The sequence below is a fragment of the Syngnathus floridae genome, chromosome 4 (assembly GCF_059516105.1).
Source record: "Syngnathus floridae isolate MCC-2025c chromosome 4, RoL_Sflo_1.0, whole genome shotgun sequence".
Lineage (NCBI taxonomy): Eukaryota > Metazoa > Chordata > Actinopteri > Syngnathiformes > Syngnathidae > Syngnathus > Syngnathus floridae.
In genome coordinates, this window is record NC_142416.1 from 1,897,874 (window position 1) to 1,924,272 (window position 26,399).

The 26,399-nt window shown below is 52.6% G+C and overlaps 2 protein-coding genes across 17 annotated transcripts in view; one reads left to right on the forward strand and one right to left on the reverse strand.

Annotated features, from left to right (window-relative positions):
* Positions 1-26,399, forward strand: part of LOC148398548 (janus kinase and microtubule-interacting protein 3-like) — a 319,781-nt gene that overhangs the window by 118,066 nt on the left and 175,316 nt on the right. The gene's annotated exons all lie outside the window — the stretch shown is intronic.
* On the reverse strand, positions 13,510-19,059 carry LOC148398553 (janus kinase and microtubule-interacting protein 3-like). Of its 8 annotated transcripts, none has more exons than XM_088374747.1 (16): positions 18,815-19,059; positions 18,363-18,556; positions 18,125-18,238; positions 16,777-17,893; positions 16,622-16,692; positions 16,381-16,485; positions 16,124-16,236; positions 15,926-15,965; positions 15,643-15,705; positions 15,458-15,556; positions 15,133-15,372; positions 14,953-15,018; positions 14,823-14,891; positions 14,669-14,746; positions 14,379-14,612; positions 13,510-14,299 (listed from the first exon to the last, which is right to left on the reverse strand). In XM_088374747.1, the coding sequence occupies exons 10-16, from the start codon at positions 15,545-15,547 to the stop codon at positions 14,183-14,185; spliced, it is 894 nt and encodes a 297-aa protein (XP_088230873.1). In that variant the 5' UTR covers positions 15,548-15,556; positions 15,643-15,705; positions 15,926-15,965; positions 16,124-16,236; positions 16,381-16,485; positions 16,622-16,692; positions 16,777-17,893; positions 18,125-18,238; positions 18,363-18,556; positions 18,815-19,059; the 3' UTR covers positions 13,510-14,182. The 8 variants fall into 8 exon arrangements, with proteins under 8 accessions (XP_088230873.1, XP_088230872.1, XP_088230867.1 ...); XM_088374746.1 differs by having other exon boundaries at positions 15,926-15,968; XM_088374741.1 differs by having other exon boundaries at positions 13,510-13,804; positions 14,174-14,299; positions 15,926-16,236.

Here is a 26,399-nt window from a genome sequence, read left to right on the forward strand (position 1 = left end):
GCCTCAAGGTGGAATCGGGCGGCGTGTGCGAGTGTGCTGGCCGCTGGAAGTGCAATGAGGCTCTGCGGTCTCCTCCGTGGTGCTTATAAACAGCCGGTCCGCTAGGCGGGAGCTTATTTCGGCCACTTGGTGCGTGCGCACGGCCTCCCGGTGGAACCGGGAAGCGTGCGCGAGTGTGCTGGCCGCTGGAAGTGCAATGAGGCTCCGCTATCTCCTCCGCGGTGCTTATAAACAGCCGATCCTCTAGGCGGGATCTTATTTCGGCCACTTAGCGCATGCGCACGGCCTCCCGGTTGTTCCGGGCGGCGTGCGCGAGTATGCTTGCCGCTGGAAGTGCAATGAGGCTCTGCGGTCTCCTCCGCGGTGCTTATAAACAGCCGGTCCGCTAGGCGGGAGCTTATTTCGGCCACTTGGCGCGTGCGCACGGCCTCCCGGTGGAACCAGGAAGCGTGCGCGAGTGTGCCGGCCGCTGGAAGTGCAATCAGGCTCCGCGAACTCCTCCGCGGTTCTTATAAACAGCCGATCCGCTAGGCGGGAGCTTATTTCGGCCACGGCGCGTGCGCACGGCCTCCCGGTGGAGCCGGGCGGTGTGCGCGATTGTGCTGGCCGCTGGAAGTGCAATGAGGCTCTGCGATCTCCTCCGCGGTGCTTATAAACAGCCAATCCGCTAGAAGGGAGCTTATTTCGGCCACGGCGCGTGCGCACGGCCTCCCGGTGGAGCCGGGCGGTGTGCGCGATTGTGCTGGCCGCTGGAAGTGCAATGAGGCTCTGCGATCTCCTCCGCGGTGCTTATAAACAGCCAATCCGCTAGAAGGGAGCTTATTTCGGCCACCTGGCGCGTGCGCACGGCCTCCCGGTGGAACCGGGAAGCGTGCGCGAGTGTGCTGGCCGCTGGAAGTGCAATGAGGCTCCGCAATCTCCTCCGCGGTGCTTATAAACAGCCGATCCGCTAGGCGGGAGCTTATTTTGGCCACTTGGCGCGTGTGCACGGCCTCCCGGTGGAACCGGGTGGTGTGCGCGAGTGTGCTGGCCGCTGGAAGTGCAATGAGGCTCTGCAGTCTCCTCCGCGGAGCTCATAAACAGCCGATCCGCTAGGCGGGAGCTTATTTCGGCCACTTGGCGCGTGCGCACGGCCTCCCGGTGGAACCGGGTGGCGTGCGCGAGTGTGCTGGCCGCTGGAAGTGCAATGAGGCTCCGCAATCCCCTCCGCAGTACTTATAAACAGCCGATCCGCTAGGCGGGAGCTTATTTCGGCCACTTTGCGCGTGCGCACCGCCTCCCGGTTGTTCCGGGCGGCGTGCGCGAGTGTGCTGGCCGCTGGAAGTGCAATGAGGCTCCGCAATCTCCTCCGCGGTGCTTATAAACAGCCGATCCGCTAGGCGGGAGCTTATTTCGGCCACTTGGCTCGTGTGCACGGCCTCAAGGTGGAATCAGGCGGCGTGTGCGAATGTGCTGGCCGCTGGAAGTGCAATGAGGCTCTGCGGTCTCCTCCGCAGTGCTTATAAACAGCCGGTCCGCTAGGCGGGAGCTTATTTCGGCCACTTGGTGCGTGCGCACGGCCTCCCGGTGGAACCGGGAAGCGTGCGCGAGTGTGCTGGCCGCTGGAAGTGCAATGAGGCTCCGCTATCTCCTCCGCGGTGCTTATAAACAGACGATCCGCTAGGCGGGATCTTATTTCGGCCACTTAGCGCATGCGCACGGCCTCCCGGTTGTTCCGGGCGGCGTGCGCGAGTATGCTTGCCGCTGGAAGTGCAATGAGGCTCCGCGATCTCCTCCGCGGTGCTTATAAACAGCCGATCCGCTCGGCGGGAGCTTATTTCGGCCACTTGGCGCGTGTGCACGGCCTCCCGGTGGAACCGGGTGGTGTGTGCGCGAGTGTGCTGGCCGCTGGAAGTGCAATGAGGCTCTGCAGTCTCCTCCGCGGAGCTCATAAACAGCCCATCCGCTAGGCGGGAGCTTATTTCGGCCACTTGGCGCGTGCGCACGGCCTCCCGGTGGAACCGGGTGGCGTGCACGAGTTTGCTGGCCGCTGGAAGTGCAATGAGGCTCCGCTATCTCCTCCGCAGTACTTATAAACAGCCGATCCGCTAGGCGGGAACTTATTTCGGCAACTTTGCGCGTGCGCACCGCCTCCCGGTTGTTCCGGGCGGCGTGCGCGAGTGTGCTGGCCGCTGGAAGTGCAATGAGGCTCCGCGATCTCCTCCGCGGTGCTTATAAACAGCCAATCCGCTAGGCGGGAGCTTATTTCGGCCACTAGGCGCATGCGCACGGCCTCCCGGTTGTTCCGAGGGGCGTGCGCGAGTGTGCTGGCCGCTGGAAGTGCAATGAAGCTCTGCGATCTCCTCTGCGGTGCTTATAAACAGCCGCTCCGAGAGGCGGGAGCTTATTTCGGCCACTTGGCGCATGCGCTCGTCCTCCCGGTTGTTCCGGGCGGCGTGTGCGAGTGTGCTTGCCGCTGGAAGTGCAATGAGGCTCCGCGATCTCCTCCGCGGTGCTTATAAACAGCCGATCTGCTAGGCGGGAGCTTATTTCGGCCACGGCGCGTGCGCACGGCCTCCCGGTGGAGCCGGGCGGTGTGCGTGAGTGTGCTGGCCGCTGGAAGTGCAATGAGGCTCCGCTATCTCCTCCGCGGTGCTTATAAACAGCTGATCCGCTAGGCGGGATCTTATTTCGTCCACTTAGCGCATGCGCACGGCCTCCCGGTTGATCCGGGCGGCGTGCGCGAGTATGCTTGCCGCTGGAAGTGCAATGAGGCTCCGCGATCTCCTCAGCGGTGCTTATAAACAGCCGATCCGCTCGGCGGGAGCTTATTTCGGCCACTTGGCGCGTGTGCACGGCCTCCCGGTGGAACCGGGTGGTGTGCGCGAGTGTGCTGGCCGCTGGAAGTGCAATGAGGCTCTGCAGTCTCCTCCGCGGAGCTCATAAACAGCCGATTCGCTAGGCGGGAGCTTATTTCGGCCACTTGGCGCGTGCGCACGGCCTCCCGGTGGAACCGGGTGGCGTGCGCGAGTGTGCTGGCCGCTGGAAGTGCAATGAGGCTCCGAGATCTCCTCCGCAGTACTTATAAACAGCCGACCCGCTAGGCGGGAGCTTATTTCGGCCACTTTGCGCGTGCGCACCGCCTCCCGGTTGTTCCGGGCGGCGTGCGCGAGTGTGCTGGCCGCTGGAAGTGCAATAAGGCTCCGCGATCTCCTCCGCGGTGCTTATAAACAGCCAATCCGCTAGGCGGGAGCTTATTTCGGCCACTAGGCGCATGCGCACGACCTCCCGGTTGTTCCGGGCGGCGTGCGCGAGTGTGCTGACCGCTGGAAGTGCAATGAAGCTCTGCGATCTCCTCCGCGGTGCTTATAAACAGCCGCTCCGAGAGGCGGGAGCTTATTTCGGCCACTTGGCGCATGCGCACGTCCTCCCGGTTGTTCCGGGTGGCGTGTGCGAGTGTGTTTGCCGCTGGAAGTGCAATGAGGCTCGGCGATCTCCTCCGCGGTGCTTATAAACAGCCGCTCCGCTAGGCGGGAGCTTATTTTGGCCACTTGGCGCATGCGCACGTCCTCCCGGTTGTTCCGGGCGGCGTGCGCGAGTATGCTTGCAGCTGGAAGTGCAATGAGGCTCCGCGATCTCCTCCGCGGTGCTTATAAACAGCCGATCCGCTCGGCGGGAGCTTATTTCGGCCACTTGGCGCGTGTGCACGGCCTCCCGTTGGAACCGGGTGGTGTGCGCGAGTGTGCTGGCCGCTGGAATTGCAATGAGGCTCCGCGATCTCCTCCGTGGTGCTTATAATTGCCGATCCGCTAGGCAGGAATTTATTTCGGCCACTTGGCGCGTGCGCACGGCCTTCCGGTGGAGTTGGGCGGCGCGTGCGAGTGTGCTTGCCGCTGGAAGTGCAATGAGGCTCCGCGATCTCCTCCGCGGTGCTTATAAACAGCGGCTCCGCTAGGCGGGAGCTTATTTCGGCCACTTGGCGCGTGTGCACGGCCTCCCGGTGGAACCGGGTGGTGTGCGCGAGTGTGCTGGCCGCTGGAAGTGCAATGAGGATCTGCAGTCTCCTCCGCGGAGCTCATAAACAGCCGATTCGCTAGAAGGGAGCTTATTTCGGCCACCTGGCGCGTGCGCACGGCCTCCCGGTGAAACCGGGAAGCGTGCCCGAATGTGCTGGCCGCTGGAAGTGCAATGAGGCTCTGCGATCTCCTCCGCGGTGCTTATAAACAGCCGATCCGCTAGAAGGGAGCTTATTTCGGCCACTTGGCTCGTGCGCACGGCCTCAAGGTGGAATCGGGCGGCGTGCGCGAGTATGCTTGCCGCTGGAAGTGCAATGAGGCTCCGCGATCTCCTCCGCGGTGCTTATAAACAGCCGATCCGCTCGGCGGGAGCTTATTTCGGCCACTTGGCGCGTGTGCACGGCCTCCCGTTGGAACCGGGTGGTGTGCGCGAGTGTGCTGGCCGCTGGAATTGCAATGAGGCTCCGCGATCTCCTCCGTGGTGCTTATAATTGCCGATCCGCTAGGCAGGAATTTATTTCGGCCACTTGGCGCGTGCGCACGGCCTTCCGGTGGAGTTGGGCGGCGCGTGCGAGTGTGCTTGCCGCTGGAAGTGCAATGAGGCTCCGCGATCTCCTCCGCGGTGCTTATAAACAGCGGCTCCGCTAGGCGGGAGCTTATTTCGGCCACTTGGCGCGTGTGCACGGCCTCCCGGTGGAACCGGGTGGTGTGCGCGAGTGTGCTGGCCGCTGGAAGTGCAATGAGGCTCTGCAGTCTCCTCCGCGGAGCTCATAAACAGCCGATTCGCTAGAAGGGAGCTTATTTCGGCCACCTGGCGCGTGCGCACGGCCTCCCGGTGAAACCGGGAAGCGTGCCCGAATGTGCTGGCCGCTGGAAGTGCAATGAGGCTCTGCGATCTCCTCCGCGGTGCTTATAAACAGCCGATCCGCTAGAAGGGAGCTTATTTCGGCCACTTGGCTCGTGCGCACGGCCTCAAGGTGGAATCGGGCGGCGTGTGCGAGTGTGCTGGCCACTGGAAGTGCAATGAGGCTCTGCGGTCTCCTCCGCGGTGCCTATAAACAGCCGGTCCGCTAGGCGGGAGCTTATTTCGGCCACTTGGTGCGTGCACACGTTCTCCCGGTGGAACCGGGAAGCGTGCGCGAGTGTGCTGGCCGCTGGAAGTGCAATGAGGCTCCGCTATCTCCTCCGCGGTGCTTATAAACAGCCGATCCGCTAGGCGGGATCTTATTTCGGCCACTTAGCGCATGCGCACGGCCTCCCGGTTGTTCCGGGCGGCGTGCGCGAGTATGCTTGCCGCTGGAAGTGCAATGAGGCTCTGCGGTCTCCTCCGCGGTGCTTATAAACAGCCGGTCCGCTAGGCGGGAGCTTATTTCGGCCACTTGGCGCGTGCGCACGGCCTCCCGGTGGAACCAGGAAGCGTGCGCGAGTGTGCCGGCCGCTGGAAGTGCAATGAGGCTCTGCAGTCTCCTCCGCGGTGCTTATAAACAGCCGGTCCGCTAGGCGGGAGCTTATTTCGGCCACTTGGTGCGTGCGCACGGCCTCCCGGTGGAACCGGGAAGCGTGCGCGAGTGTGCTGGCCGCTGGAAGTGCAATGAGGCTCCGCTATCTCCTCCGCGGTGCTTATAAACAGCCGATCCGCTAGGCGGGATCTTATTTCGGCCACTTAGCGCATGCGCACGGCCTCCCGGTTGTTCCGGGCGGCGTGCGCGAGTATGCTGGCCGGTGGAAGTGCAATGAGGCTCCGCAATCTCCTCCGCGGTGCTTATAAACAGCCGATCCGCTAGGCGGGAGCTTATTTCGGCCACTTGGCTCGTGTGCACGGCCTCAAGGTGGAATCAGGCGGCGTGTGCGAGTGTGCTGGCCGCTGGAAGTGCAATGAGGCTCTGCGGTCTCCTCCGCGGTGCTTATAAACAACCGGTCCGCTAGGCGGGAGCTTATTTCGGCCACTTGGTGCGTGCGCACGGCCTCCCGGTGGAACCGGGAAGCGTGCGCGAGTGTGCTGGCCGCTGGAAGTGCAATGAGGCTCCGCTATCTCCTCCGCGGTGCTTATAAACAGCCCATCCGCTAGGCGGGATCTTATTTCGGCCACTTAGCGCATGCGCACGGCCTCCCGGTTGTTCCGGGCGGCGTGCGCGAGTATGCTTGCCGCTGGAAGTGCAATGAGGCTCCGCTATCTCCTCCGCAGTACTTATAAACAGCCGATCCGCTAGGCGGGAACTTGTTGACCACTGCGCATGAAGAAATAACCACCTGCAACGTTTGGTTTAGGTTTTAGGTGCATTTTTAATTTTATTGCTTAAATTGCATTTTCTCGACGAGCTGAGCACGTTTTCTGAAATGTGCTCCTCCCGTCACTCTGGTTGGGTGCGCATAGTAAAAAGAGCTCTTGGCAGCTAGAGAGTGCCTCGTTGACCACTGCGCATGAAGAAATAACCACCTGCAACGTTTGGTTTAGGTCTTAGGTGCATTTTCAATTTTATTGCTTAAATCGCATTTTCTCGACGAGCTGAGCACGTTTTCTGAAATGTGCTCCTCCCGTCACTCTGGTTGGGTGCGCATAGTAAAAAGTGCTCTTGGCAGCTAGGGAGTGCCGCGTTGACCACTGCGCGTGAAGAAATAACCACCTGCAACGTTTGGTTTAGGTTTTAGGTGCATTTTTAATTTTATTGCTTAAATCGCATTTTCTCGACGAGCTCAGCACGTTTTCTGAAATGTGCTCCTCCCGTCACTCTGGTTGGGTGCGCACAGTAAAAAGTACTCTTGGCAGCTAGAGAGTGCCGCATTGACCACTGCGCATGAAGAAATAACCACCTGCAACGTTTGGTTTAGGTTTTGGGTGCATTTTTAATTTTATTGCTTAAATCGCATTTTCTCGACGAGCTGAGCACGTTTTCTGAAATGTGCTCCTCCCGTCACTCTGGTTGGGTTCGCATAGTAAAAAGTGCTCTTGGCAGCTAGAGAGTGCCGCGTTGACCACTGCGCATGAAGAAATGACCATCTGCAACGTTTGGTTTAGGTTTTGGGTGCATTTTTAATTTTATTGCTTAAATCGCATTTTCTCGACGAGCTGAGCACGTTTTCTGAAATGTGCTCCTCCCGTCACTCTGGTTGGGTGCGCATAGTAAAAAGTGCTCTTGGCAGCTAGAGAGTGCCGCGTTGACCACTGCGCGTGAAGAAATAACCACCTGCAACGTTTGGTTTAGGTTTTAGGTGCATTTTTAATTTTATTGCTTAAATCGCATTTTCTCGACGAGCTGAGCACGTTTTCTGAAATGTGCTCCTCCCGTCACTCTGGTTGGGTGCGCATAGTAAAAAGTGCTCTTGGCAGTTAGAGAGTGCCGCGTTGACCACTGCGCATGAAGAAATAACCACCTGCAACGTTTGGTTTAGATTTTAGATGCATTTTTAATTTTATTGCTTAAATCGCATTTTCTCGACGAGCTGAGCACGTTTTCTGAAATGTGCTCCTCCCGTCACTCTGGTTGGGTGCGCATAGTAAAAAGTGCTCTTGGCAGCTAGAGAGTGCCACGTTGACCACTGCGCATGAAGAAATAACCACCTGCAACGTTTGGTTTAGGTTTTGGGTGCATTTTTAATTTTATTGCTTAAATCGCATTTTCTCGACAAGCTGAGCAAGTTTTCTGAAATGTGCTCCTCCCGTCACTCTGGTTGGGTGCGCATAGTAAAAAGTGCTCTTGGCAGCTAGAGAGTGCCGCGTTGACCACTGCGCATGAAGAAATAACCACCTGCAACGTTTGGTTTAGGTTTTAGGTGCATTTTTAATTTTATTGCTTAAATCGCATTTTCTCGACGAGCTGAGCATGTTTTCTGAATTGTGCTCCTCCCGTCACTCTGGTTGGGTGTGCATAGTAAAAAGTGCTGTTGGCAGCTAGAGAGTGTCGAGTTGACCACTGCGCGTGAAGAAATAACCACCTGCAACGTTTGGTTTAGGTTTTAGGTGCATTTTTAATTTTATTGCTTAAATCGCATTTTCTCGACGAGCTGAGCACGTTTTCTGAAATGTGCTCCTCCCGTCACTCTGGTTGGGTGTGCACAGTAAAAAGTGCTCCTGGCAGCTAGGGAGTGCCGAGTTGACCACTGCGCGTGAAGAAATAACCACCTGCAACGTTTGGTTTAGGTTTTAGGTGCATTTTTAATTTTATTGCTTAAATCGCATTTTCTCGTCGAGCTGAGCACATTTTCTGAAATGTGCTCCTCCCGTCACTCTGGTTGTGCGCGCATAGTAAAAAGTGCTCCTGGCAGCTAGAGAGTGCTGCGTTGACCACTGCGCATGAAGAAATAACCACCTGCAACGTTTGGCTTAGGTTTTAGGTGCATTTTTAATTGTATTGCTTTAATCGCATTTTCTCGACGAGCTGAGCACGTTTTCTGAAATGTGCTCCTCCCGTCACTCTGGTTGGGTGTGCACAGTAAAAAGTGCTCCTGGCAGCTAGGGAGTGCCGAGTTGACCACTGCGCGTGAAGAAATAACCACCTGCAACGTTTGGTTTAGGTTTTAGGTGCATTTTTAATTTTATTGCTTAAATCGCATTTTCTCGTCGAGCTGAGCACATTTTCTGAAATGTGCTCCTCCCGTCACTCTGGTTGTGCGCGCATAGTAAAAAGTGCTCCTGGCAGCTAGAGAGTGCTGCGTTGACCACTGCGCATGAAGAAATAACCACCTGCAACGTTTGGCTTAGGTTTTAGGTGCATTTTTAATTGTATTGCTTTAATCGCACTTTCTCGACAAGCTGAGCACGTTTTCTGAAATGTGCTCCTCCCGTCACTCTGGTTGGGTGCGCATAGTAAAAAGTGCTCTTGGCAGCTCGAGAGTGCCGCGTTGACCACTGCGCATGAAGAAATAAGCACCTGCAACGTTTGGTTTAGGTTTTAGGTGCATTTTTAATTTTATTGCTTAAAATCGCATTTTCTCGACGAGCTGAGCACGTTTTCTGAAATGTGCTCCTCCCGTCACTCTGGTTGGGTGTGCACAGTAAAAAGTGCTCCTGGCAGCTAGGGAGTGCCGCGTTGACCACTGCGCATGAAGAAATAAGCAGCTGCAACGTTTGGTTTAGGTTTTAGGTGCATTTTTAATTTTATTGCTTAAATCGCATTTTCTCGACGAGCTGAGCACGTTTTCTGAAATGTGCTCCTCCCGTCGCTCTGGTTGGGTGCGCACAGTAAAAAGAGCTCCTGGCAGCTAGGGAGTGCCGCGTTGACCACTGCGCACGAAGAAATAAGCACCTGCAACGTTTGGTTTAGGTTTTAAGTGCATTTTTAATTTTATTGCTTAAATCGCATTCTCTCGACGAGCTGAGCACGTTTTCTGAAATGTGCTCCTCCCGTCGCTCTGGTTGGGTGCGCGTAGTAAAAAGTCTTCCTGGCAGCTAGAGAGTGCCGCGTTGACCACTGCGCATGAAGAAATAAGCACTTGCAACGTTTGGTTTAGGTTTTAGGTGCATTTTTAATTTTATTGCTTGAATCGCATTTTCTCGACGAGCTGAGCACGTTTTCTGAAATGTGCTCCTCCCGTCACTGTGGTTGGGTGCGCACATTAAAAAGTGCTCTTGGCAGCTAGGGAGTGCCGCGTTGACCACTGCGCATGAAGAAATAAGCACCTGCAACGTTTGGTTTAAGTTTTAGGTGCATTTTTAATTTTATTACTTAAATCGCATTTTCTCGACGAGCTGAGCACGTTTTCTGAAATGTGCTCCTCCCGTCGCTCTGGTTGGGCGCGCATAGTAAAAAGTGCTCTTGGCAGCTAGAGAGTGCCGCGTTGACCACTGTGCATGAAGAAATAACCACCTGCAACGTTTGGTTTAGGTTTTAGGTGCATTTTTAATTTTATTGCTTAAATCGCATTTTCTCGACGAGCTGAGCACGTTTTCTGAAATGTGCTCCTCCCGTCACTCTGGTTGGGTGTGCATAGTAAAAAGTGTCCTTGGCAGCTAGAGAGTGCCGAGTTGACCACTGCGCATAAAGAAATAACCAAAACGGCTCAGAAAATGTTCCTGATTTCACTTTATCAGTTCGAGAGGCTGAATCGACCCGCTCCGACCATCCGTGATACAGCAGAGCATTCTTTGGATGAAGAGATGAAACAAGTTTTGGATAATTAAAATTTAAATCAATATGAAAAGATCAAAATTTATCAGACCTTATTGCAGCGTTACTTAGGGCTGGTCAAACAAAAAGACTCCGAGCAAATTCCTATTACGATTCGCAACGAAGCCAATGAGGAGGGAGAAAGAAAGACCGGAGATGAGACCACAATCGAGGTGACAAGTAGACGCTATGAGGATATCTTGGATGCCATAGGTCCACGTTTCCGGCGCAATGCCAACTATGTGCTGAAAAGACTGTCGGCAGAAGATGTAAGCTGGACGCTGTTAAGTGAATTTATTTTTAGAGGGAAAACTATCAAAGGCTCCCATGTGAGCGATCTGTTGAGACATTTGCGTGCGAGTGGGAAAAAAATCAACGAGAAACCGGTAGGGTGGGGTGAATTTCTCCAGACGCTAGCCCGATTAAACTTGCCGGAAACAAGCATCTCCAACCCCTTGGCTCGCGCAGATTTTAAATGTTTGAAATACGCTACAGGTGAAGATGGGGATGTTTCTTATGTAGAAGATGTAAACGTGATGAATAAAAAAAAAAAAAGAAAAAGGACATCGCCGATACTAAAATGGGTTAGTTATTAGATGATACTCTAGTGTTGTTAGTGAAAAAAAAAACATGACTCTGTAACTCTCTTTAACAATGTTTATTGAATAAAAGATATTTTTATAAAACATTAACACGGTTTCAGACAATGACATTTTTTAAATTTATGCAATGAACATGATGTTTGCCCGCCGCACATCCGGTCTGGCCTTCGACATTTTTTGACAAACTCACTAACCATGGCGTCGTTATGGAGAGGATCCGAATTATAATGAGTCAGCACTTCGCGATAGGTGAGGCCCCGCCCACGTTGACTTAGATAATACACACAATGTTGACCGCAGGTGTCTGTGAGCTCGTGTTGCAACTGCCCGTTCTGATAGTCAACCCGTTTAGAATGCTTCTTCAGAAATCTGTATATACTCGATGGGTAGTACAGGCTGTCCGGTGGCAGACCAAAAGGATCAAAGAATGTGGCCGAGCCGTCCGATTCTAAAGTCAAAGCGAGCCAGTGCTCACCGGGTAAATGTCTTGGATGCGTGTTGACGATGTAATATGTTGGAGGCGGGTCTCTGACGTCAGCTAACTCATCCGATGCGAAAACACCTCCAAATAATGTTCTCTGCATCCGGGTCATAATCATGTCCAATTCACGACCGTTCATAGCGTTAATAATAGTCCATCAATGCTTCCCTCTTAGCATTAATCTCGATAAGCGAATCGTATGCAGCGTATACAATAAGAGTGGCTGTGTGTGGTATTGGGGTTCTGAAGCGCAAATCGAGTCTCAGGACCCCGCTATTCACAGGTGACAAAGCCCCGGAATCATCTACCTGACTTAAATTGAAAACAAAAAGTGAGTAGCCCTGACTAAAATCCTGTTGATCGATACAAAGAGGTAGATCTTTCAGAAAACGCCCTGTTGCTGTGTATAAATTATGAAATTCACGTGTACATATCCCAGCTTCGAAATTGGGCTGAAAAGCTTTGGCAGGTATTTGTCGACCTTCGTGGCTGAGAGCTAAATACTCTATGTTATAATGCAAAAAATTAAACGGGTTTAAATCTCTCCGTCCCATGAAACTGTTGTGGTTTACGAGCGCTATTACAATTTGCTTGGGGATATGTCTGAGGAATAGATTATCCTGATGACAAATTCGTGAGTTTTGTGGTATGTTGCAGGTCTTCATGTTCACGCGAGTCAGCGGATAGAGGGCGTTACCTTTCTGTAATGCGGCGGCGTGACCTATTGCTATAGCCGGTGAAATTGATACTTTTTTTACAAATAAGGATGCTCCTAGTATTTTGAGACACGAATCGCTGTCTGGAGCGCTCATGAGACAGAAATCATCAGAAGCTCTAGTTAACTTTAGGCGTAGATCCACATTATTCAATAGATGGCGTTCGGAGAAGAAAATATCTCCATGAAGCGGTCCCATAAGATGAAATTCACGTGAGCCGGCAATCTGCTGTGCGCGCCGCACAAAACCAGCGTTAGCCACGCCCTCTTCGAAAGAAATCGCGTCCATACGCCCCCTACTGTCTTTTGCGAACATTCCTGCTGTGAATTGTGACTCCAAAGAATCGTTTGAAAAGTTTAACAGCAACTCGATGATGGATCTGTATGCGTGCATGGCACTAGATTGTGAGATTAACCGCCCACCCAACGAAATATCTAATTGACTAAAAATTGTGTTTATAGGAAAATTCACGATGCCAACTTGTTCTTGAGGTGGAATATTTGTCCCATCCCTACGCATCACCTTTGCACGGAGATGTAGTAAAGTGTCGGATAAATCTAAATATTTTGAGCCGTCCCCGGGTATAAAAAACTCTATGGGCCCCTGGTCCACAATCGCGGCCAGAGGGTGGAATTCGACATATGAGCTATCATCTATGGAGAATTGGGTCATGGGAGCCGTAAACAAATCGAGACTTGATAGCGTCGCCTCGTGGCTCTTGAAATGTAGAAGGGCCATTTTTAAGAGAAAATATCTGTCTTGCGTCTTCTCCGCTTTTTCCTGACAACTGGTCTGAGACCGGTGGAGCGTCTTTTCCTTTTAACGCTCCTTTTTCTCCGCCCCCCAGGATGGGTCGTCCCACATGACAATACAGCAAGCCCGGAACCTTCTTGCTCGGGGCCTTGTTTCTGGTGGATTCTTTGAATGACGCGCCCCGCTACATCCGTTGCTATGTTTTTAGCGGCGGCTTGAAGATGCGGCTTCGCCAAGTTAAACCCGTTTTTAAACAAAGGCATCACGAAACGAAATAATTTTGCAAAAATAGATCCTATCCCTCGTCCAAACTGAACCGGCGCCCCTGCAAAACCGGCTTGAAACGAGCCCCCCACTTGTGTTTCATAATAATCAACAAAATGCATGTAGACTTAGTTATCATGCGTTGACATAATGGCGCACTGGTTAGCATGGCCACCTCTTAAGCATGATGTTGCGGGTTCGACGCCTGATCAATGTTAGCATGGAGTGAGCTGAAGTGCATGGCGCTGAAGATTTGAATCTTTGAAATGCGCTGAGGTCTGACATATCAGGCAGAATGGTTTGCCATCACGTTCAACAAAAAATAGAAACTTTCCCACTCTGATTAAAACGTCCTGTGTTCATCTACGTATTTTCGTTTTGCTGTGCATCTTTTCCCTGCCATTTCGAGAGCCCAATTGACACTCATAGTTTAAAGAAATGTGTTTGCCCATCCTACTTTGTGGAATTTCACCACATGCGCTTTTGACCAAAATACCAAATTGAACTCAAGTGAAGCCAACACGCACAACCCCCCCCCCACACACACACACAAATGTTGATATGAACATAAAAGAGCCGCATGCGGTTCGGGACTTGCGGCTTGGCCAAACCTGTACTATACAACTTTATTTGTATAAAATTTTCACAACAGCTGTCACACAAACAAAGCGGGAAAAACCGAAGACGTGCGTGTTCCGCCCACGCTGGATTTATTTGCACCTTTGAAAAGACACCGTATTGCCGCAGATGTGGCAAAGAGTACTTTTGGGCATCTGAGACGGAAGGATGTCCAAAGCATCACGTCACCTGCTCTGGTAGGCATGGTGGTGGGACGTTGAGGTCAACCGCTTTGGGGTTGGCTGAATCTTTGATCGCAGGATGCCACACACTTGAAGACAGAAGCAGAAAAGCAGAGCTAAATGCAAAATGTACTCACCGGTGACTCCAATTTTTTTCCCCCCTGAAGAAACAGCTGGACGGGTGGCCCCGGCTGGCCAGTGGGACTCTTGTTATTCTGACCCTTTTTAGTGCGCGTTTGGGGCAACAACCGTTTTTTGTGGCGCTCTCTTCTGGTTCAAAAGTGCCCTGCATGTGAATGTGCTTTTCCTGCCTTCTGATTGGATGAGCGCCGGTGTGACGCGGTGCCTCTGTCACCGTGGCGGGGGGTATACGTTGGCATCGGAGCGTCTGCCAACGTCTGAGACCGGCTGGCAGTGTATCGGAGGTGTCGAGTGCGGTGCCGCTGGAGCTCACTCACCAGCTGGTGTTAGGGCCACAGAATGAAGGCCAAGGAGAAGAATAGAAAGAGAAACAGAAACTTCTCCTCCAATTGTTTGATTTGTCTCTTCTGAGCTTCGATGAATTCTTTCAGCTCTTTGTTCCTCTAGGACGGACAAATGGAAAGTGGCATTCAAAAGCCAGTAAGCGTGCAAGTAAGTGCCGGGCTGGCTTTGGGCCCTTACCTGTTGCGCGCTGTGCAGCAGATCCATTCTCTCTTGGAGGATGCAAGCGTCGCGCTCCCTCAACTCGCACATCAGGGCTCGCTTCCATTGGTCCACGGCGCTCCTAAGCTCTTCTCTCTGATCCGCCGTCAGCACGTCATTCACGCCAGCGTGGCTGGCTTTTTCGCCGTCCGTGGCGGGGCAGTCCCGCTGCGGTAGCGCCTCGTACAACATGGCCTCCAGCTCCAGGATCCTCTGGGCCGCAATCCTCGTCCATCAGTGGTCCGGCGGGAGATTTGAGGGCGGCTTACCTTATGAGCCTGGTCCATGGAACACTTCCTGAAGTCCAACTCTTCATCCAGGTAGCCCTTCTGCTTGCAGAACATATCCTAGCACAGCTCAAGGTCAGAATTGTTGGGGCACATTGCCGGAGTTCCCCTTGGCTGATGTCGCGTGTCTGTCTACCTTCTCACTTTCAATGTCCAACATCTTCTGTTGAAGTGCTGACTTGGTCACTTTGATGTATTCTAACCACTGAGGAAAGGCTGCTGTCACATAAGCAGAATGCGAGAGCGTGCGTGGACGTGCGCGTTACCTTCTCGGCTAGGGTGAGAAGGGTCCTGGCGTGAATCACGACCACCTGCTCCTCGTTGGTGAGATTCTGCAAGAGCCCAAAGGCACAGCGTCAACAAGCTTCTTTCAGCGCAAAGCCTTCCAAAAGTCACATTTGAGCCGCCGAGTCTCGTGGAGTGCGAACATAAGGAGTTCGACATACACTTACGGCGTTATAGCCCAGGATGTCCAGCTTCTTCATCAGATCACTGATGACGATGTCCGGGGGAAAGGCGCAAGGAGCAATGTAAGGTGTTCTGGGACCTCGGGTTAAGGTTAGGGTTGCGAGGGACGCCTTACGTACGCTCACGCCCTCGGCCTCGCAGTAGATCTGCAAAGGGCTGAGGCCGTCTGGGAAACGGACTTGCAGAAACTTCAAGACGGGGGAGCGCCACTCCCTCTCCTGAAAGGCAGAGGCATGCATCCGTCCGTCCGTCCGTCCGTCCGTCACATCTCTGGCCTCAACACGCTTGTGCGAGTCTTCCCACCTCCAGCTCCAGGATGCGGAACTCAAGCAGTTCGTTTTGGTCTCGGATATCCTGGATGTGCTCTTTCAGACGCGCTTCTTCCGCCTCCATCCGCCTGACCTGAAAAGACAGTCAGACCTCATCTGCGGGGCTTCCCGACAGGTGTGACGCCAAGCGACTCCGCCCAGCGCCTTTCTTTCCGTCACCTTTTCGGCCAACTGCTGATTGCTCTGACGCAGCAGCTGCTTCTCCTCCACCCACTTGACATTCTAGAAGAGACAAACGCGTGGACAGCTTTGGAATGTTGTGTCATTTTCATCCACAAATTCTTTGGTTGACTGGAAAATGACATTTGCTTTTCTCCGCATTTTCCCAGCCACGTTGGGGGGGGGGGGGGGGGGGGGTTGGTCCAGTAATGCCAGACGGATGAGTGACTGAAGAATGTAGCTATTTTGTCTGAGAAAAAGGTGTGCTCATTGATGAGCTTACCTGTCCTTGTTGCTTCAGCGCTGACTCCAGATCTGCTACTCTGCTTTGATAGTGACCCATTTCTACCATCAGCTTTTCTCTGGTCTGAAAGGAGGAGGAGGGAGGCTCCTCCTCCTCCTTTCAGACCAGAGAACACCCGAGGCTGGGTGAGAACGGGGAGGCTGCGACCCGGCCGGGGGTTGCGGGAAGGGGCGCCACCTTGATCTCCTTCTCGGCGTCGTAGTCCCCTTCGCTGGTCTGGGCTAGCAGAGCGTAGGCTCGTTGCAGCGCTTGATATTCTTGCGTCAGCTGGCGGTAGCGAAGCTCCGCCTCTTCATGCACACACCAATGCAACACAGCACTAGTACCAGAATCAGTCAGACCGGCGACAAAGCACCCGCGACGCAAAGACGAGTCCGATTCCAGGCTGAAGAGGAATGTTTGGTGCCAATACGCTGGCAGAAATGGCGGGCTACCTCTTCGGGTTCCGTGTCGGGGGTTCTGTCGGTGTGAAAAGACAAGGACGATCCGTCCGAGTCCACCAACACGTCTTCGTCGTAGCCGTAAAATGTTTCGATGACCTGCGGGCGCGGAAGCAAACATCGCTCTGAACAAACTGAAGCGACACCTCACGATGAATCGACGAGAGGAACGATAGCGAGAAAAAGGCCATTTCATCTTGCGCAACACCAAGCAGCCGCAAACAAACAGACTCACCTTGCAGGACCTCACGCTTTGTTCCTCCTCAGAGATTCTCGACGTCGGTATCGTAGCAGCAAATCTCTCTCCTGTCGACACAAATAATCCGCCTTTGAGATTCTTTGGATGCAAAGGGAACGAACGGCTCCGGCGCAGAAACAAACGCGACTCACAATGACATTTCTGACATGAGCTCCTGTCTCCAGAGCCTGAAAAACACGTCACCGGCGATGATTGGAGGGACGCTCGTCTTTTCCAAAAGTGACAACTACAGGGTGTGTCAGGGTTTTCCAGATTATCTTTATCGTATCATTGTGTTGCTTTGACTTTGACTGCGACCTGTAATAAATAATATTATTTATCCCTTATTTATCCCTATCGCTTATCCCTTCCTACACAAAGTCGTAAAACACCCCTTGCTATGTTTTGACTAGAGGTCAAGGGCTTCCTCTATTCAATCCACTCTTACACCCACCCTGTTTCTCTTAATTAAAATGCTCGTGCAGGAGCCGAGAGTCAGACTTCATTCGTACAACGGATGGACTCTCCACCTGCAGGTGTCCAAAAGAACTTACTTGTCTCCCGTGTGGTTCTTGCAAAATAAGTTGGAGCGAGCGCAACTCTAACAGGGTGCATTTTGCCACTAGCTGCCTACGGACAATGACGTCGCGCTCGCGGCTCATGGTTGACGGGCTGAGCAGCCGGGCAAGTCCGTCGTTTTCAGCGCACAGCGAGTGGCAAAGGCGCTGACAAAACGGGAGCTTTGAGCTGCTGAAAACGGCAAAACAAGTCTAAAGCGTGTTCAAACGCGTGCGCACAATGCTCCTGCTTGAAAGGTCGGAATTTAAGGGGCCAATTTTTTGGATGGCGGCCGCCGGCCAAGCTTTGGACGGAAAAGGTTTCCTGGCGACAGCGAGCGAGCGCGGCGCTGCCGTACGTGCACCGAGTCGCCTGCCTGAAGACCTTGGACAAGTCGTCGATGATGTGCCGCTGCTCCACAACTTGAAGGAACTCCATTTCACCGTCCTGCTGGCCGCAACCGCGGTCCAGGTCATTGAGCGAACTAGGCCTTCTCTGTGGAACACAAATGCAGTGGACTCTGTTGGCACGCCGCCGTTGTCCGCGTCGACTTACCAAGCTTGCCATCTCCTCGTTCTCCTGGGTGACAAAGCGCACTTTGTTTTCCAGGCGACACAGCACCAGCGAGAGTTCTTCATTCTTCCTGCTCAGGCGTTTGTTTTTGTACAGGAGTGGCAGAAACTGGCTTTCTGTTTCTCTCAGTCGCTTTAGCTGCAAGCATGAAGTGCGGGATGTGAAAGACGCACAACACGCGGGCCAGAACGTATCCATTCCTTTTGCATCGGTTTGAACGGAATCGTGGCTTTGGCTCCCAATAAAAGACATCTACCAGGCAACCGACTCGCCGCGCCGCTCAACTAATAAGCAAGCGCAATGGGTGCCTCGCTGGATGGCGCGCATCAAACGTAGCGCAAACCTTCAAGCGTGCCGTCAATAAATTACCAGTTCATTGCGCTCTTCAGAAAGCAGGGCGTTTCGATCCTCCAGTTTCCTGATGACTGCGCTGAGCTCAGCGATTTTCAGATGAAACCGTCGCGTGTCCCGATCATCCTGAGACTGAAAACGCCCCGCAACACACACACACAAGCACTCGTTCAAAGTTCAAAACTGTTTTTGTGCTACCTTCCTCCAGCAACGAACTAAGTCATGCGTACTGCAAGTGTGTGATGAGGTGGCTTACGCAATGAAGAGGATTGCTAGTAGCGGCGTTGACCCCACTTCCAGGGTAGTTTAGGCCCGCCCTTTGGGAATCCCTCAGGGCAGCGATCTGCTGCTCGGCAGCCTGAGTCTGCAGCTGAAGGCGGTGGACGTGGCCGGCCCCAGGGCTTCATCCAAAACACTAACCGCTCTGTCTTTCAGCTTGATCTCATCCGTCTGGATGTACAAACGGGGAGCGCTCAGGCAGGCGGGCAAACTCATTTGCCAGAATTGTGACAAAAACAAAGAGAGCAACCGGCCAATTTTTTTCTTGAATCGACTAGAACACCTTTGCTGTGACAAAAGCGAAGCGAGCAACCGGACATTTTCTTCTTGTGAAATAGAATAGAATAGAATGCCTTAGGTGTCATTGCACTGCAGGTATACAACGAAATTGGGAACATAGCCACGCACCGCGCATCTGATCAGTCCTACCAGTCGGCGGATCTCCCTCTCGCAGTCTCTCTTGGTTCGGCTCAGCTCCTCCCGATGCTGGTGATGAGCCGATCGGAGCTCGGCCGCTCGGGACTGCCAGGCCTGCTGGGCCGCTGCCAGGGCTTCTTCCGCGCTCCTGGTGGAGGCGACACCGCTCGGTCTCCCGACACCGCCGCGTCTCCTCCACCTCCGCCAGCAAAGCGCCCCCCCTCCTCACCTGAGCAGACATTGCGCCACACCGGGCCGTTGAGACCGCAACGGAGCGCCGCGACGCTTACTGGGGACAAGCTACACAATACGGTAGCGGCCGCATCGAAGCCCGACGTGGCGTGCGGATAGTCAGACACGGATAGAGCGGATCACCTTGTCCATGGAGCCGTCCCTCAGGCTGAGGACCAAGGCATTCAGTCGCTGGATCTCTCCATCTTTGATTTTGATCACTCTCATCAGCTCCATTTCATGCTGCTGCAGTAATGTCTCCCTGGTAATGGCTAACTCTTTCTGCTTCTCCTCATGGAGTTTGCTTTTGAGTTCCGTCATGGCGGCGGTGGCACGGTGGTGCTCCGCCCGCAGGTCCTGACTTCTCTCTCTCTCCAGACAGCTGACCTGACATGACTTAGACTTAGACTTAGACAAACTTTATTGTCATCTTGTCTGCACATGGTGCATACAAAACGAAATTCCGTTGCATACGTCTTACAACAAAGTAGTGATATTGCAGTTGAATAGAAGTAACATATCCTATGAAAATATATATATATACATATACTATATATATATATATATATATATATTAAAAATAAGTATAAAGTGCAGCAGTGATAATTATGCAATAGTGCAAGTAGGCAAAACAGTATTCAAGAGTGTGCAGAGGAATGCTAAACCATGTATTAAACTTCTATTTAAAGGGTTTATACAAGTTCAGTAAAGTTGGTAGTGCGAGATAGTGCAAGATAGAGGTCCGTAGTGTCATAAAGTACAGTTCTGTGAATGTGTGATGCAGAGTTCAGTTTAGAGCTCAACAGTTCTAGTGTTCAACAGTCTGATGACAGCAGGGAAAAAGCTGTTGCAGAACCTGGTGGACCTGCAGCGGATGCTGCAAACCTCTTCCCAGAGGGCAGCAGGGAGAACAGTCCATGGTGGGGGTGTGATGGGTCATTGATGATGTTACGGGCACGGGACATGCAGCGCTGAGATGAAATGTCCTGAATGGAGGGAAGAGGAGCCCCTATGATCCTCTCTGCTGTCCTCACCACTCTCCTCACGTTCTTCCAATCGGAGGCGGTGCAGCCTCCACACCACACAGAGAGACAGCTTGTCAGAATGCTCTCTATGGTGCTCCTGTAGAACGTCCTCATGATGGGTGGGGGCAGGTGGGCTCTCCTCATCCTCCGCAGGAAGTACAAGCGCTTCTGTGCCCTCTTGACCAGTGCCGTAGTGTTCATAGTCCAGGTGAGGTCTTCTGTGATGTGGACCCCCAGGAATTTGGTGGTGCTGACCACCTCCACAGCTGAGCTGTTGATGATCAGTGGAGCGTGGTGAGGCTGTTTTTTCCTGAAGTCGACGATGATCTCCTTCATCTTCTCCTCATTCAGGATCAGGCTGTTTTCTCTGCACCAGCCCACCAGCTGCTCCACCTCCTCTCTGTAGTCCAGGTCGTTGTTGTCTCTGATGAGCCCCACCACCGTTGTGTCGTCTGCTGACTTCACGATGTGATTGGTGGTGAACCTGAGGACGCAGTCGTGTGTCATCAGGGTGCACAGCAGGGGGCTCAGGACGCAGCCCTGAAGGGAGCCTGTGCTGAGGGTGATGACATCAGAGGTGTTCTGTCCGACCCGGACTGACTGAGGTCTGTTGGTGAGGAAGTCTAGCAGCCAGTTGCGAAGGGGGGTGTTGAAGCCCAGGTGTTCCAATTTTCCTACCAGATGCTGTGGGATGATGGTGTTAAACGCTGAGCTGAAGTCCAGGAACAGCCTCCGCACATGGGTGTTCTTCTCCTCCAGGTGAGCCAGGCTCAGGTGAAGAACGGAGGAGATGGCGTCCTGAGTGGAGCGGTTTTGCCGGTCGGCAAACTGGAACGGGTCAAATAATAGGGGGAGTCTGGAAACGATGTGACCTTTAAGCAGCCTTTCGAAGCACTTCATCATAACCGGAGTCAGTGCAACAGGCCGGTAATCATTAAATGAGGTGATTTGAGGTTTCTTCGGCACCGGAATGATGGAGGCAGTCTTAAAGCACGCCGGCACTGTGGCTTGGCCCAGCGAGGTGTTAAAAATGTCTGTGATGACCCCAGCCAGATGACTTGCACATTCCCTGAACACACGCCCAGGAATGTTGTCGGGGCCAGGGGCCTTACAGGGGTTGACTCTCCTCAGGGTCTTCAACACATCGGCGGAGTCAAGGCAGAGTACCTCCTCTTCCTGATGGGGGACAGTTTTAACTGCTGGAGTGCCGTTTAGTGCCTCGAACCTCCCAAAGAAGTTATTTAGACCATTTAGAAAGTCAGCATCAACTACACCCACCGGGGAGGGGGGAGGGTGAGTTGTAGTCTGTAATCGCCCGTATGCCTTGCCACATACTCCTGATGTTTTTGACGTCGTGGAAACGATCCTGAAATTTTCGACTGCGGTCTCGCTTCGCTATCCTGATGGCACGGTTCAAGTTGGCTCTCGCTGTCCTCAGTGTCTCCTTGTCGCCAGACTTGAAGGCAGAGTTCCGCGCTCGTAGCGTTTGACGTACCTCCTCAGTCATCCAGGGTCGTTGGTTGCCCCGGGTGATGATATTCTTAGTGGTGCTGACGTCCTCGGTGCATTTGTTGATGTAGGCTGACACAGTCATGGCACACGCATGTCTAATCTACATCGGGAAAACTGGGAGGGAGGGAGGGAGGCAGGCAGGGAGGCAGGCAGGGAGGCAGGCAGTGTCTGTCTGTTGAGGTTTTCACCTTGTTCTTCTCCTGCTGAAGTTCTAACTGGACGTCCATCAGTTTGGTTCTCAGCTCGTCATTGGCGGCCTGAAGGGCGTCCGTTCGCTCCGCCTTGGCCCGCCCTGCCGGAGCTCGTTTGGACATCTCTTACTCGAGTCTCGCCCGGTCGTCAGTCAGAGATCACAACATTTGTACCTGGAGAGCACAAACGCAGCGCTGTTTTCCACTGGCTTCGAACTCAACTTCAATCGGTACCGTAACTTACAACATCATAAACATAGAACTAGCTTGACTTATTCATTGAATAAATGCATTTGGTTCTTCAAAACTGCATCACGCAACATAGCGTGACCGAGACGGCCGTTATCCACCTGCGTGAAGTTATTTGGTGAAATGAATGAGATGTTTAAGACACCATCGTTCTGTCTCTATGTAGATGAAGGGAAATAATCGATTGCTGAAGGTCCAAAGGTGTTGTGATAAACAAATAAACATATTAGTGATTAGTGACATATTTGTGATAAACATATTAGGCAGGATAATCACATATGTTAACGTGACTGCCCACACTGTATTTATTTATGGTTATTTGTTAAATCGAGTACTGTTAGACATGAAATAGGAAGTGTTTAACATAAATGGAAGACGAAAGGGGTACTCACCATTGTAGCTCCTGCTGGTCAATGATACGAGCCTCTTCTTGCAGTGGAAAACATACAGCCAACAAACACCGTGGAACCTAAAGGAATGAAATTAAACATTAACATTTAGCCTCAACCAACATTCACAGATACAACGCAACGCAAACTACACAAACGTAAATCTTTTTAAACACAATGAGTTGTACTTACCGTGTACGCTCTAGACGGTCCACTTGCAAGCAGAAAATAAAGATATTTCTGTTGATAATCGTCGTGTTTGTATCCGGTGTCTCGCTCAAGGCCATTGCGCCCACAGATTTGAATTTTGGCGAGAGTTCAGCCTATTGACGTCATTTCCGCGGTGTAATACCCGCATATCTGAAACGGCAAAGTTAAGAGTAGAGTTAAATAAAGTTTTTAGTCAACGCAATAATTTACAACCGTTGACCAGTCGAAATAATCGTCGAAATTTGGCGTCTGTGGCTGGAAGCAGACGCCGAGTTCGACATTCCTCCCAAACGCCACACTCCCTCGCTTTTCAGGGCTAAAAAAAAACAGTTGTAATTACCTTGTACGCTCTAGACGGTCAAGTTGCAAGCTGAAAACAAAAATATTTGCCTTGTTAGTCATCGTGTTACTAACCGCTGTGTCTTGTTTGCCAGAATTGCCGCTTTCCTACTTCCTGTTGCAAGCCACGCCCACGGATTATAATTTTGCCGTGAGTTCCGCCTATTGACGTCATGTCCGCGTCACATGACTGCGACGTAATATTATCTAAAACTGTTTGTGCGGTATTGTGTTGTTCTGTGCGGTATTGTTATTCTGTGCGGCGTCGTGTTGTTCTGTGCGGCGTCGTGTTGTTCAGTGCGACGTCGTGTTGTTCAGTGCGGCATGGTGTTGTTCAGTAAGGCATGGTGTTGTTCAGTGCGGCATGGTGTTGTTCAGTGCGGCATAATGTTGTTCAGTGCGGCATAATGTTGTTCAGTGCGGCATGGTGTTGTTCAGTGCGGCATGGTGTTGTTCAGTGCGGCATGGTGTTGTTCAGTGCGGCATAATGTTGTTCAGTGCGCCATAATGTCGTTCAGTGCGGCATGGTGTTGTTCAGTGCGGGATGGTGTTGTTCAGTGCAGGATGGTGTTGTTCAGTGCGGCATGGTGTTCAATGCGGCATGGTGTTGTTCAGTGCGGGATGGTGTTGTTCAGTGCGGCATGGTGTTGTTCAGTGCGGCATAATGTTGTTCAGTGCGGCATGGTGTTGTTCAGTGCGGCATGGTGTTGTTCAATGCGGGATGGTGTTGTTCAGTGCGGGGTGGTGTTGTTCAGTGCGGAATGGTGTTGTTCAGTGCAGCATGGTGTTGTTCAGTCCGGGATGGTGTTGTTCAATGCGGGATGGTGTTGTTCAGTGCGGGGTGGTGTTGTTCAGTGCGGGATGGTGTTGTTCAGTGTGGCATGGTGTTGTTCAATGCGGCATGGTGTTGTTCAGTGCGGGATGGTGTTGTTCATTGCGGCATGGTGTTGTTCAGTGCGGCATGGTGTTGTTCAGTGCGGCATGGTGTTGTTCAGTGCGGCATGGTGTTGTTCAGTGCGGCATAATGTTGTTCAGTGCGGCATGGTGTTGTTCAGTGCAGGATGGTGTTGTTCAGTGCGGCATGGTGTTGTTCAATGCAGGATCGTGTTGTTCAGTGCAGCATAATGTTGTTCAGTGCAGCATGGTGTTGTTCAGTGCGGCATGGTGTTGTTCAATGCGGCATGGTGTTGTTCACTGCGGGATGGTGTTGTTCAATGCGGGATCGTGTTGTTCAGTGCGGCATAATGTTGTTCAGTGCGGCATGGTGTTGTTCAGTGCGGCATGGTGTTGTTCAGTGCGACATAATGTTGTTTAGTGCGGCATAATGTTGTTCAGTGCGGCATAATGTTGTTCAGTGCGGCATGGTGTTGTTCAGTGCGGCATGGTGTTGTTCAGTGCGGCATGGTGTTGTTCAGTGCAGGATGGTGTTGTTCAGTGCGGCATGGTGTTGTTCAATGCGGCATGGTGTTGTTCAGTGCGGGATGGTGTTGTTCAGTGCGGGATGGTGTTGTTCAGTGCGGCATGGTGTTGTTCAGTGCGGAATGGTGTTGTTCAGTGCGGCATGGTGTTGTTCAGTGCGGCATGGTGTTGTTCAGTGCAGGATGGTGTTGTTCAATGTGGGATCGTGTTGTTCAGTGCGGCATGGTGTTGTTCAGTGCGGCATGGTGTTGTTCAGTGCGGCATAATGTTGTTCAGTGCGGCATGGTGTTGTTCAGTGCGGCATGGTGTTGTTCAGTGCGGCATGGTGTTGTTCAGTGCGGCATGGTGTTGTTCAGTGCGGCATAATGTTGTCCAGTGCGCCATAATGTTGTTCAGTGCGGCATGGTGTTGTTCAGTGCGGGATGGTGTTGTTCAGTGCGGCATGGTGTTGTTCAATGCGGCATGGTGTTGTTCAGTGCGGGATGGTGTTGTTCAGTGCAGGATGGTGTTGTTCAGTGCGGCATGGTGTTGTTCAATGCGTCAGTGCGGCATAATGTTGTTCAGTGCGGCATGGTGTTGTTCAGTGCGGCATGGTGTTGTTCAGTGCGGCATGGTGTTGTTCAGTGCAGGATGGTGTTGTTCAGTGCGGCATGGTGTTGTTCAATGCGGCATGGTGTTGTTCAGTGCGGGATGGTGTTGTTCAGTGCAGGAAGGTGTTGTTCAGTGCGGCATGGTGTTGTTCAGTGCGGAATGGTGCTGTTCAGTGCGGCATGGTGTTGTTCAGTGCGGCATGGTGTTGTTCAGTGCAGGATGGTGTTGTTCAATGCGGGATCGTGTTGTTCAGTGCGGCATGGTGTTGTTCAGTGCGGCATGGTGTTGTTCAGTGCGGCATAATGTTGTTCAGTGCGGCATGGTTTTGTTCAGTGCGGCATGGTGTTGTTCAGTGCGGCATGGTGTTGTTCAGTGCGGCATGGTGTTGTTCAGTGCGGCATAATGTTGTCCAGTGCGCCATAATGTTGTTCAGTGCGGCATGGTGTTGTTCAGTGCGGGATGGTGTTGTTCAGTGCGGCATGGTGTTGTTCAGTGCGGCATGGTGTTGTTCAATGCGGCATGGTGTTGTTCAGTGCGGGATGGTGTTGTTCAGTGCGGCATGGTGTTGTTCAGTGCGGCATGGTGTTGTTCAGTGCGGCATGGTGTTGTTCAGTGCGGCATGGTGTTGTTCAGTGCGGCATGGTGTTGTTCAATGCGGCATGGTGTTGTTCAGTGCGGAATGGTGTTGTTCAGTGCGGCATGGTGTTGTTCAGTGCGGGATGGTGTTGTTCAATGCGGGATCGTGTTCAGTGCGGGGTGGTGTTGTTCAGTGCAGGATGGTGTTGTTCAGTGCAGGATGGTGTTGTTCAGTGCGGCATGGTGTTGTTCAATGCAGGATCGTGTTGTTCAGTGCAGCATAATGTTGTTCAGTGCAGCATGGTGTTGTTCAGTGCGGCATGGTGTTGTTCAATGCGGCATGGTGTTGTTCAGTGTGGGATGGTGTTGTTCAGTGCGGCATGGTGTTTTTCAGTGCGGCATAATGTTGTTCAGTGCAGCATGGTGTTGTTCAGTGCGGCATGGTGTTGTTCAGTGCGACATAATGTTGTTCAGTGCGGCATAATGTTGTTCAGTGCGGCATGGTGTTGTTCAGTGCGGCATGGTGTTGTTCAGTGCGGCATGGTGTTGTTCAGTGCGGCATGGTGTTGTTCAGTGCAGGATGGTGTTGTTCAGTGCAGGATGGTGTTGTTCAATGCGGCATGGTGTTGTTCAGTGCGGGATGGTGTTGTTCAGTGCAGGATGGTGTTGTTCAGTGGGCATGGTGTTGTTCAGTGCGGAATGGTGTTGTTCAGTGCGGCATGGTGTTGTTCAGTGCGGCATGGTGTTGTTCAGTGCAGGATGGTGTTGTTCAATGCGGGATGGTGTTGTTCAGTGCGGGATGGTGTTGTTCAGTGCAGGATGGTGTTGTTCAGTGCGGCATGGTGTTGTTCAATGCGGCATGGTG